We start from the raw sequence: 12,025 nt of genomic DNA, 5'->3' as shown, positions 1-12,025 counted from the left end.
TAATTTTCCTAATATTCATTAATATATTCCGAAAACTATTTAAAAAATGCAATAAATTATATCTCATGACTTGTTTAAATCCCAATTAAAAGGAAAATAAAAAGAAAAAGTGCAAATCAAAGGATTAAAAATCTTTTCATACCAATAACATCCGCAATAGAAGGAGTTCAATCACCTTAAATGAGTAATCTAGTGTTCCTTTCAATGCTGTGTATAAAAAAAATCCGCTTCAAGAGATCCCTACTTACACACCGATTGTATTTCGTGGAGATTAATCTTTATCTTTCAGGTGAGGAATATATTGGGTATATGTGAAAAAAAAAAAAAAATAGAGAGAAAAAATCCTTTCCTCCGATTTTTTTTATGGAAAAAGTACAGTAGGATCGCCGTAGATTGTGAAATACAACTAATTCATCTCTGTCTTTTTTAAAATAGATTAAAATATTTTTATAGTTTACTTCTATCAAGCTATAAGGTCATTCCATCCAATTTTTGCATTTTTTCTATTAAGTATCTTATGAAATGACGAAAATACAACGTTTATTTTTAAAAGCATATGGATGGATTAGTTGTATTTTTCAAACCATATGGACTATATTATAATATTTTTGGTATAATATTTTAGTATCTCTCTTTTGACTTCTATGTTTTCTTGTTGACTTAACAGAAAAGATGCAAAAAATAGACAAAATGACCTAATAGTATAATGAAAGTAAAACATAGGAACAAATTAGTATATTTTAAAAAATACAGGGACGAATTAATTGATTTCGCAAACCACAGGGATCGTAATATACTTTTTCATTTTTTATTAAAAATGGGGAAATAAAGGAAAATGCCGCCTAAAAATTTTGAAATTACATTTAAAATATGATAATTGTTGCCTAGGGTTCACATGCAAAGAATAGCCATATTGTTTTGCACAAATTAGTTGCTAATGACATTCTTAAAGACAAACGGTACAAACAAATGTTTACACTTCAAAAAAAAAAAAAAAAAAAAAAACAAATATTTACTTTAATGTCAACTTCACATGAAGTGTTATACTCACTCCTCTTTTTTTTTTTTTTCCTAATTTTGAAAAAAAAATAGTACTCTTTTTAATAAATCAGTCATCTAATAACTAACAAGATATTGATTTGAGTGATAAACAATCTCAATCTCTGTAAAAGCGAAAATATAAATTCAATCTCTGAAAAACACAATTTGTTGCAAAGACAGAAATCTATACGCTTTATAACTTGAAGAGGATTACACCCCTTAGTTAAAAAAAAAAAAAAAAAAAAAAAAAAAAAAAAAAAAAAAAACAATCTTCTAATAATTACATTTTGAAATATTTCAAAAGAAATTAAATTTTGAAATAATAATTAAAATTCGGAGGTATGCATCTCGGATAAAATATAAAAAATAATGACTTTTTAATCATTTAAACAGGGAAGATGCAATGCATATACCAACTAGACACGGAAGAAACTTCTTTATAAAATTATAGTAATTCTATAAAAGCAAATTAGTCTATATAATTCATATACGCCTATAATAGATGTGGGATTTTTGAGAATCAATAGTCCTGTTCTCATGATAAATAATTATAAATTTGATCAATTTTTTTAAATAAAAAAATAGAAGTGGGAGCACAATAATATGTAACCTATGTTCAATAAATCTCTAAATATATTAAATTTAAAAAAAAAAATCTTATGTTGATATTTCCACTAAAAGAACGATTTAAGCAATCCAAAAACAAACGGGAATAAAACAAAGTAAAACGGAGGCAAATTTGATTGGACTGTGAGGTAACAAAAACATCAGATGAGTAACACAAAAAAAGCCTCTCAAGAAAGAATGTACTATTGAGGATGCGATTTTACGCGTGCTAATGTACGCCTTTGTGCTCCGGTTTTATATATATATATATATATATATATATGCATGAACCCACTCTCCAGAGCTCACCTAAGCCTGAGTTGTGTTCTGTTTGTGGGTCTTTTTGAAACAGTGTTCTTTCTTCTTTCATTCTTTCTTTTCTTCATTCTTCTTTTCTTCAGAGATAATGGAGATAGAGATGAGACAATCAAAATTCAAAAGAATTTGTGTTTTTTGTGGTAGTAGTCCTGGAAAGAAGAGTAGCTACAAAGATGCTGCGATTGAACTTGGAAGAGAATTGGTAAAATGAAATTAAAGAAACACTTTTCTTCTCTGTTTTCTCTGTTTTTTTCCTCTGTTTTCCATAATTTAAAAACTGCTTCCCAAAATGGTTTCATTTTTCTAATTTGTTTCTTTTCAATTGTTTTTTCATTTCTTTTATTGGAATCATTAATTCATTATGTATAACTTCTTTTCTTGCTTTGGTTTTCCTACTCTAGTTTGGCTCCTCTGTTTTTGCTCTGTGTTATTTTTGTTTTTCTTGTACTTTTCCATTTTTGATCGTCAAAATTTATTTGTTTAACCTTTATAACATTAATTTAATGGGTTTTTAGTAATTTTAATGGGTATATTAATGAATTTGCAATCAATCTTGGAACTACATTCTACGTAACGGCACAACTTAGATAATTAACAAGTTTCTATTTAAAAGTACTTGGTTAAATTAGTATTAAAAATAAAATTTCATTCTTTTTTTTTTTTGTGCTCTCTAAGTTTCTATTTGTGCCTAAAAAAATGTAATTGAATTTCATAAATAAAGACTTGTTCTTTTTTTGTTTCTAATTTTCCTCTTTCACAGGTGTCGAGAAATATTGATCTGGTTTATGGAGGAGGGAGTATTGGTTTGATGGGTTTGATTTCTCAAGCTGTTTATGATGGTGGCCGCCACGTAATAGGGTAAAGAAATTTGGGTTTTTCTTGCTTTTCTTTTATTATTATTATTATTATTATTATTACCCTCTTGGCTCTTACATTGTTTTTCAAAATTTGTCCAAAAAAAAAAAAAGAAAACCTAAAAATAGAATTTTATTGTTTATTTGTTTTACTAACTAATTTTTGTCCTAATTCGAAAAAAAAAACTTATTTTTGTCCTATTATTGCCTGCAGAGTTATCCCCAAGACACTCATGCCTAGAGAGGTACTTTATCTTCTCTCACTATGAAGTTCTAAAGTTTTTTTTTTTTTTTTTTTTTTAAATTAAAAGACTGAAAAAATAATTTATTAAAATAATAGCAGAGTTATCTCCAAAACTAAAAAAAATAGAAATAATTAACATTTTATTTTTTTATCTAAGATAATTTATTTTTATCATTATTATTTAATCTCATGTGGTATCTAATTTGTATGAATTTCTACCTCTCTTTTATTATCTTTAAAACCTAAATTTCATAATTGTCTCATTTGAGGCTTGTACAAATTTCTAAAGATTTTTTTAGATTTTCACATTGATATAGTTTTCTTAAAGAAATTGCATATCAAATTCAGTCCACTCGGTATTCAACATTTTGTCCCCTCTCCACTACATTTTTTTTTTCTTTTATTTTCAGAAAGTATAATATATAAATATTAATTATGCTTATTATATGATTGTACTTGTCTTTTATTTCTTGTATTTTTCTTTTCTTTTTTTAAGCTTTATGACTTTGATTTGAGACCTCCACCTGCAAGCCCATCATTACCTATGTGGAAGTGTGGATAACTCTTAAAAAATAATTTCAAAACAAATAAAAAAAAAACGTTCAATACATATATTTCACTCTGTGTTTCGACAATTATCCATGTGCAAAACAATTATTACGTTGCTATTTCATACCTCGCTAATAATTATATATTTTTTTAAAATAAAATGTGCTAATAATTATATATTTTTTTAAAATAAAATGTGAAAGTGTTGAGTCATAATTGATATTTTATAAAAATAATTCCTTTTCACGAGATGTATAGTTATTATCGCAATATGAAATTACAAATATGACTGAACTTTTGCATAATTCATGAGGCTATAAAAATAATTAGCTAAAGTTTAGGGTCAAATTTATATATTAGACTGTTGAAAAACTGATATTTATTTTGCATGTATGACATTTAGATGGTGCAATTTTCAGATAACCGGAGAAACAGTAGGGGAAGTGAAGGCGGTCGCTGATATGCATCAAAGAAAGGCAGAAATGGCTAAACATTCTGATGCTTTCATTGCCTTACCTGGTTGGTTTAAGACTTACAAACATTTATTCTTTTCTTTACTCACACCACCATTACTTTATATGCTTATTTAATATACTATTAAGTGCTGCTCTTCAAATTGCTAAGAATTTAATTAGATTCTTTTTATTAATGTACTTGTCTGCTTATCTCTTTGTCTCTCTTGCTCGAACAAAGACAATGATAGCTTACTAATTCTATGAATTCATGTACAAAAAATTTCATAAAACAGATTACAACTTCTCAATTCACTAATTTAAAAATCTGGTCAGTAAAATTAACTGTTTTAGTAATATTTAACTGGTGACCGTTGAAGTAACTTTTCATAAAACGCTAAAACGTTAAATATTGCTTTTTATAAAATATTATTTTAATCCCTAAAAACAGTTAAGACAAACGCTGCGTTACAAAATACTATAAAAAAAATAGCTTTTAGAGTTTTCACTGGCTATTAAAAAGTAATTATTGAACACAGCTTTTTTTAATTTTCTATTCTCGTTATTATTTATTATTGTTGGTTATCTTCAAATCATCTGATATTCGAAAGTATTAGGTTTTTGTTTGAGCCTTGACACTTTCTATGTATAGTATGCATGGCGTGTGATTTTATCAGTATCTCTCACCCAAAGGAGCTAGAAAACAATAATAAATTTCTATCTTTTATTCTTTTCTTATGGGATAAAATCACCCTTGTAGGTCTTGTTGGCCCTTACATGGTCAAACTTACCTTTAATATATATTTTTTTTAATTTTAATCTCTCAAAACCTTCATAAGTGGTGATTATTAAATTTGAATTTATTTTCATGGATGTTATTGAAGGTGGCTATGGAACACTTGAAGAGCTTCTTGAAGTGATAACATGGGCTCAGCTTGGAATCCATGACAAACCGGTAAATTGCTTTTTTTTTAAAAAAAAAATCTTTTGTGTATTGAAATATATTTTATTTATAATTTGTAAAAACAATAATTAAAATTAGATTATCCCATTTTGTGATTAAATTACTAAAATATAATTGTTTCATTTGTAGGTGGGATTACTAAATGTGGATGGATATTACAATTCCTTGTTAACATTTATTGATAAAGCAGTAGAGGAAGGCTTCATTAATCCAACTGCACGCCATATAATAGTTTCTGCCCCTACCCCAAAAGAGTTGGTCAAGAAAATGGAGGTAAATCACCTTTTTTTTTTTTTTTTTTTTGCAAGTATATTCAACATAAAATATAAGTTTTTTTTATAAGCATATGTAATATTTATTATTTATTATTCATTATTTATTTTAGGAATATTTTCCACGACATGAAATAGTTGCCTCAAAGCTCAGCTGGGAGATTGAACAACTAGAGTACTCTCCAAAATGTGAAATCTCAAGGTGAAGAGAATTGGGAGAGGAGAAAAAGAATTGGCACTTTGGCAATGAAATGGACTAATTTTAGATGACCAAATGTTCCAAAGTGGGATCTTTTTTCCTCCCTACTTTGTTTTTTTTTTTTTTTTTTTTGTTGTAAACTAGACAGAATTGACCTCAAGCTTGACTTTTTTTTTTTTTCTTTTTAATGAGGAATTTAGTGTTTTAGTTCACTATTTCCATTGCTAGAAAAAAAAAAAATGAAGGAATTTGATGACAAAATTTATAAGCAACAAAACTTCTGTATGTCTATCTGTAATAGCATTTTCTTTTCTTTTTTTTTATCTTTAAGAAAATGGCATATCCAAATTTATAATCAACTGTTTGGTTATTGTTTTATTAAATTAATCAAAACTTTTATAAATATAGTATTTGAAATAAATTTATATGGAATTCATTTAATTTGCAAGTGAATTTTATTAATAAATCATTTCTAAATAAAATTTGCACAGTATTAATATGTTATATACACATATGTTTAGTTTGCCACGCAATATTTGGGTTTCTGATTAGCCCATAAATGGATGGGCTTCAATGCAGAATATTGTCCATTACCAAGCTCAGATTCTTAATGAGGTCCATAAAAGTGAGGGCAGGCTAGCCCATGAACCAGCAAACTCTAAAATAAAAGTGTTGAAATTTAAGGGCTCTTTTGTTAATAATATTTAGCAAGGCTCTGAGAATCGAACCGACCGTTGAACCGATAAAGATAGAGGTTCATTGAATTGGAGAGTAAGATCGGATTTAATATGGTTCGACTGAATTTTTATATATAATATTTTGAAATAATTTTTTAAAATACAAGTGAAAATATAGGATTTGTAAGTATTAAATAATTTTTACAAAAATATAAAATATGCTTAATTTAAATAGTAATATTATTTTTGTTTCATTTATTATTTTAATTTAATACAAATGAAATTTAAAAAGAAAAACCAGTCAAATAAGATTACAGAATTAAATTGTTAATGACAACTAATAAGGAAAAATATAATCAAATGATCTAAGAAATGGCTCAATGAGAGCATTAACAAGGAATCTAATCAATAAACCATTTATGTATTTTAATAGGAAGCTTTATGAGATCCACAGCAAAATTCACGAGACCAGCATAAAACACACAATATGGGTACAAGCCACTCAATAGTCTTGCCGAAAGCACCAACAAGAGAAAAAACTAAAGAAATCAAAGCAAACGGACAGTCCTAGCAAGAAAACCCAATGACTTGCAATTTCCATTTCTCGATCTGCTGTACCTCTTTTGTAAATATTGATGTGTGGAAGAAGAAAAAGAAAATTTATATAAAAATAATACAGACTGCAGATTCAAGGGCTCACACTTTTGATATTTCTTAGTAAATCTGGTTCATCCCATGTCATCTGCAATGAAGATTTGCAGATATATGTAAGCCAAAAACAAAAAAAAGAGATGGCAGATGTGCAGGCCAAGTAACAAACTATTGAATCAATATTAAAATCTACGGGATCTCATGCTAAAGGCATCAGATGCGTTGATGTTTTTTAGTTTTCGCGATCTGTGAATCATTTAAGAAAAATAAAATTACTGACGTTCAAAGACACATAAGCCAATTTTTGGTTTCTGGTCATTCAAAAATAACTGTAAATAAAATTATCATAAAAAATATTAATTTAAAAATTTTATGAATAGTTATTTTTCTAAGATTAATGGAGTCCAAATAAAATAATCCCTCGGTCCCATTTGTTTGCTTGTTATTTCTTTTTGGATGTCTCAAAATATTTGTAAGATTTCTAAATTTATACTTGTAAACAATTATTATTTATCATAATAACATTTATGCTCCTTCATTAAATGAATGATTTTTATTAATATTTTAATGAGTTAATATTAAAAAATGGCAAAATAACTTTTCTTGATTAAATTTTTAATATAAATATTTTGTCAAATTATGCAAACATAATGAAACAGAGAAATTAATATTCAAATCAACTATCAGTTAATGTAAAAAAGCTCAAAAATATAACTAACGAATCCACAACTATTTGAGACCTTTATCAGTTATTAGCTACATCAATCAGCCATCAACTACAAGAGTAAGTGGAATCAAACACCTTCAAATTGTTTGAAATTATTATAAAATGCAACCAGAGGTATTATTTTGTACTCCAGTCATTTAAAAAAAAGACAATCATTCTTTATAAATTATTAAAAATATTACAAAATATTAGTAGTCAGAGCTATTTATTTGTAATCTAATAACTTTAATCTTTTTTACAAATTTTTAAAAAGTATTATAAAATATTAGCAACCATAACTATTATTTTGAAATTCAGTAATGCTGTAAAAAAATCAAGTCTTTACAAACTTATTAAAAGTATTACAAAATACTATTAACCAAAACTATTATTTTGAAATTGACCGAATATATAATTTAATCTCTAAATTTTGACCAAAAAATCTTTATAGCATTTTAAATTTTAAAATCGACCTTGTGGCATTCTAAACTTCACTTTTGTTATATTCTCACGCCTCCTTACACTAAAACTAATTAATTTTAAAGTTATTGCCGTTTAATACGGAAAATATTAATTTGATGTGTGGTAACACAATTGTTGAAAGAATAATTTTTTACATTTTTAATAATGTAATAAATGTTTAATTGATCTAATTTTATAAATTAAAGTGTTCGATGAGCAAAAAAAAAAATTATTAAATTTAATTTTATAAATTAAAATGTTTAACATATTAAAATAAAAGTGAAGGATGCTATATAATTTTTATAAAAAGTATAAAAATAAATTTATTTATTCAGCCTTACATAATTACGTGACAAAATTTTACATCCCTTTGAAAACTCCACATCTTAAAACAAAATAGTATCAATTGAAGTCAACTCGAATCCGACTCTAGGATCCTGCCAAGCGCCCTAAAAGTGACGTCATATAAATGAGTTGGTACATGTGATATGTTAAAAATGGAATTCATGTTGGCTGAATAAAATGAAATTCACCACCGCAAGTCACGTTAGATATTTTAAACACAGTAATCATTATAAAAAAAAATATTCTTTCAATTTGCCCCATTTGGGCAATTTGGGCAATTTTTGATATACGACTTGCTATTTATTTTTGTTGAATTTAGTTAGGAATATTTCCAAATTAATTTACTGCTTTATTTGCAATTGAAGCTAATTAGATATTCTCCTTACACAAAAGTTTAATCGATACCCGAAAGGGCTAACTCAATTTTAATAAAGAGAATAATATAGTTAATACTTTATCTCCGTTCCATTTAGTGATATAGCAAAAAATTTATTAAGGAAAAACTCAATCAAAATGTATAATTTATAAAAATAACATATATAAAATATATTTAAGTGTTATTACAAAAATAAAATAAAATAAATTAAAATAATTCATTCTTTGTGTCGCTAAATTAATTAAATTATTAAATACTACAATTAAATTAAATACAATATGCTATTAGGTCGAATATTATAATTTAATATTAATTTATTAAACTCTCCAAATTATAATGCTTTAAAGAAACCAGCAATTATAAACTAAAAATTAGTTGTCTATGAAGACAAATAATTAAAAAAGGTACAAAATTATAAAAAATAAATCAAAATTTTAGGCATCAATCCACTAATTACGTATACAATGTATGAAAGCACACTTATCAAGACTTAATTTTATTGATTTGACCTATTACAGCCCTACAGGAAACATGTGTCTACGTATAGATTGAATCTACTAGATGGATCAATTGAATCTTTAAAATTGTTTCCTCAATTGTTAGGTTCGTATGTGTAAAATTAGCACCAAATTTTAATATTACATCTATCTTATGTGGCATCCACTAGATGTAGAAGGCCTAAATTTGCCTTTCAAAGTCAAAGATGGTCATCTGGCCCGAGTCAAACCATATGCTTTAGTAGGTTTTGATGGTGGAAGTCATTTAAATTAATTAAGGGTTGACTTTTCTTTTCTAGGGTTTATGTAGGGTTTGGGCCATGAACTTTGATTAATGAAATAATAAAATTAATTATCTATTGGTTTAAACCTTTTTCCCCCTTTGACATAGAATTAAATCTCCTAATCATGAGTTTAATGATTCTATTAATGATCATGTGCACGAGTCTGGGATTCAATCCAGAGGCATGTGACATGGCACGTGAGCATTGTAGAAAATGATGGAATTGCCTTTAGGTAGAAAGGAAATATATATTTTCTTAGTAGTTCGGAGTCAACTTATCAATATCTTAAGAGAATAATTAAAAGGGAAAAAGAATTGATATTTAGAGGATTTGTGAATTTAATATTATATATTTTTATGAAATTAATCTAATTTTAAGGTTTATGACTGTCTTTCTATACAGTAGTTTGTCGACTCAACATGAGTGACTGCTAATTTAATGCTTCAATTAATATTGAAGAAACAATTAATTTTTCTATAAATAATTAGAATTACCTATTTAAGATTTTTTACATATGGGATTTTTTTTTTTTCTGATGAATTGTTTCAAACATTGGCATCCCTTTCTTTTCTGTTATTTTTCTTTTGAAAACGATGTTACAGTACCAACCCATTATGTAACCTTAATAGGAAAAGTTGGTCCTCCATGGAAGATGCATAAAATTCCTTTGTCTAGACTACAAATATTGGATAATATATAGTTTTTATATATAACGAGACATTAATAATAGAGAATTCAAGAACACACTATACGGAAGCATTAGAGCTTCTTTGACTTGTTGCCATCCCTAGATTAATCCAACAGTGAAAAATATCAATTTAAAATTTAACAGTTGGACCCCCAAACTCATACTTAATATTTTTAACTTTGGCATTTGACTCTCCAACCATTTCCACCAAAACAAGTAAATCTCCAGTTGTTAAACAAGGTTATGATTAGTAATTTGAAATTAATTAATTGTGATGAGTTTGATTGATATGTATACCATGAAGCATCATATATATATATATACGCAAACATGTTTTTGCTTCATTGGAATTTGGAAGTCAAATGATGCCTTAAGTGACTTTGGATTAAGAAAGGTAAACATGTTTTTGCTTAATTGGTATTTAGAGCCCAAATGATTTCTTACTTAACATTTGAAAGGTACAAATACAAAAGAAATTGTCAAAAGTTATTCAAGGTTAGAATTTGTCGTGTATCATGCATGTTTGTTAAACACGTTTCGTATAGGCAAAAAAAAAAAAAAAAAAAAAAAATATATATATATATATATATATATATATAAAGCTACGTACAAATATTTAAATTAAGCTACTTTCTGTTTTTTAAGTGATTATTTATACAGCGGAGAGACGTTTTAAGTAGGGGTTAATTAACTGTTTAGATGTCTCCAAAAATCAAACTTAAGACTACCAAAAATTTTTATTGAAACAAAAATATTTCTAACTATACATGGGGAAAAAAGAATATAATAAAAATAATTTATCGAACACTATTAATAACTGATAAAGTAGGATAAATGATACGCCGCTGGACATTATTAATATATAGGGCATGTTTGGAAATACTAGTTATTCTAGTAGTTGTTAGCTGTTAGCTTGTAGATGTTAGCAGTTAACTTGTAGATGTTAGTAGTTAACTGGTAGCTGTTTAAATAGTGGTTGAAAGTATTCGATAAAAACAACTGTTTGATTGGCAATAAATTTAAAATGATAAAAAAGGGCATTGGAATATTCACCTAAAATTTTCAATTAAATTTATTATGAAAATAATACTCACTAAACCTAAATTTTCAAAATTTAAGGGAGCAAAAATTGAAAAGTTCACTGTTTTATAAATAAAATTGAACATTGTTAATATTTTAGGGGATCAATATTTTTAATTTTTAATATTTATTTGAATTTAAATACCTTTTACTGTCAATTATAAATAAGGCAAACATAAAGATAATAAAACAAAACGCTTAATGTGATAACAAAAGGATTTTATATTAATTAAGAATAAGGATAAAGTTTGTAAAAAAATGTTTTAGTAAAAATAGCGAAAAAGCTAAACATCATGTAAGATAACGTTTTAGAAAACATTCTATAGATTTCTAAAAGTTATTGTATATATCAAGTTAATGAATACAATAATTTGGAGAAATAGAGTTTTGACTAGTTCAAAACACTAACGGTTACTGTAAACGCTATTACCGAACACGCCCATAATTGAAATAATATTTTTACTTGTTCAAAACACTAAACACTGCATAAAATTACTGTGGCATAGGGCTGGAGTTAGTTTTATTGCCGTTTATTAGAATTTTGTGAGTTGAATCGTGATGTTTAACTGTTTATTACAGTTTAATGTAAAAATTCAAGCTGATAGTTAATTGGAATTGAGATTTTTAGGTTTTTATTTTAAATAAAATTACAATAACTTCTCACTTTACACAAGTCATTTACAATGCATTATATATATATATATATAAAAGAAATAAATTAAGTAAATGATTTAAATTATTTTATATTAAAGGTAAGTCC

At 26.3% G+C, this 12,025-nt stretch overlaps 1 protein-coding gene and 1 pseudogene across 1 annotated transcript; one reads left to right on the top strand and one right to left on the bottom strand.

Annotated features, from left to right (window-relative positions):
- The first annotated feature begins 1,933 nt into the window (after nt 1-1,933).
- On the top strand, nt 1,934-5,858 carry LOG1 (Putative lysine decarboxylase family protein). The gene is made up of 7 exons (XM_089715435.1): nt 1,934-2,167; nt 2,726-2,823; nt 3,034-3,064; nt 4,032-4,131; nt 4,949-5,019; nt 5,158-5,301; nt 5,414-5,858. The coding sequence occupies exons 1-7, from the start codon at nt 2,054-2,056 to the stop codon at nt 5,504-5,506; spliced, it is 651 nt and encodes a 216-aa protein (XP_089571561.1). The 5' UTR covers nt 1,934-2,053; the 3' UTR covers nt 5,507-5,858.
- A 707-nt stretch (nt 5,859-6,565) lies between these two features.
- Nucleotides 6,566-6,918, bottom strand: LOC149498845 (signaling peptide TAXIMIN 2 pseudogene; annotated as a pseudogene).
- Nucleotides 6,919-12,025: the final 5,107 nt, after the last annotated feature.

The sequence above is a fragment of the Jatropha curcas genome, chromosome 1 (genome assembly GCF_041381405.1).
Source record: "Jatropha curcas cultivar XTBG-Jc1 chromosome 1, XTBG_Jcur_1.0, whole genome shotgun sequence".
Classification (NCBI taxonomy): Eukaryota; Viridiplantae; Streptophyta; class Magnoliopsida; order Malpighiales; family Euphorbiaceae; genus Jatropha; species Jatropha curcas.
Note: the sequence above shows the minus strand (reverse complement) of the source record. Positions and strands in the feature narration are given on the sequence as shown.

Coding starts and splice junctions, on each gene's coding strand:
- LOG1 (XM_089715435.1), top strand. CDS start 2,054: ATGGAGATAGAGATGAGACAATCAAAATTCAAAAGAATTTGTGTTTTT. Junction 5,020..5,157: donor TTGGAATCCATGACAAACCG/GTAAATTGCTTT, acceptor TTTCATTTGTAG/GTGGGATTACTAAATGTGGA. Junction 5,302..5,413: donor AGTTGGTCAAGAAAATGGAG/GTAAATCACCTT, acceptor TATTTATTTTAG/GAATATTTTCCACGACATGA.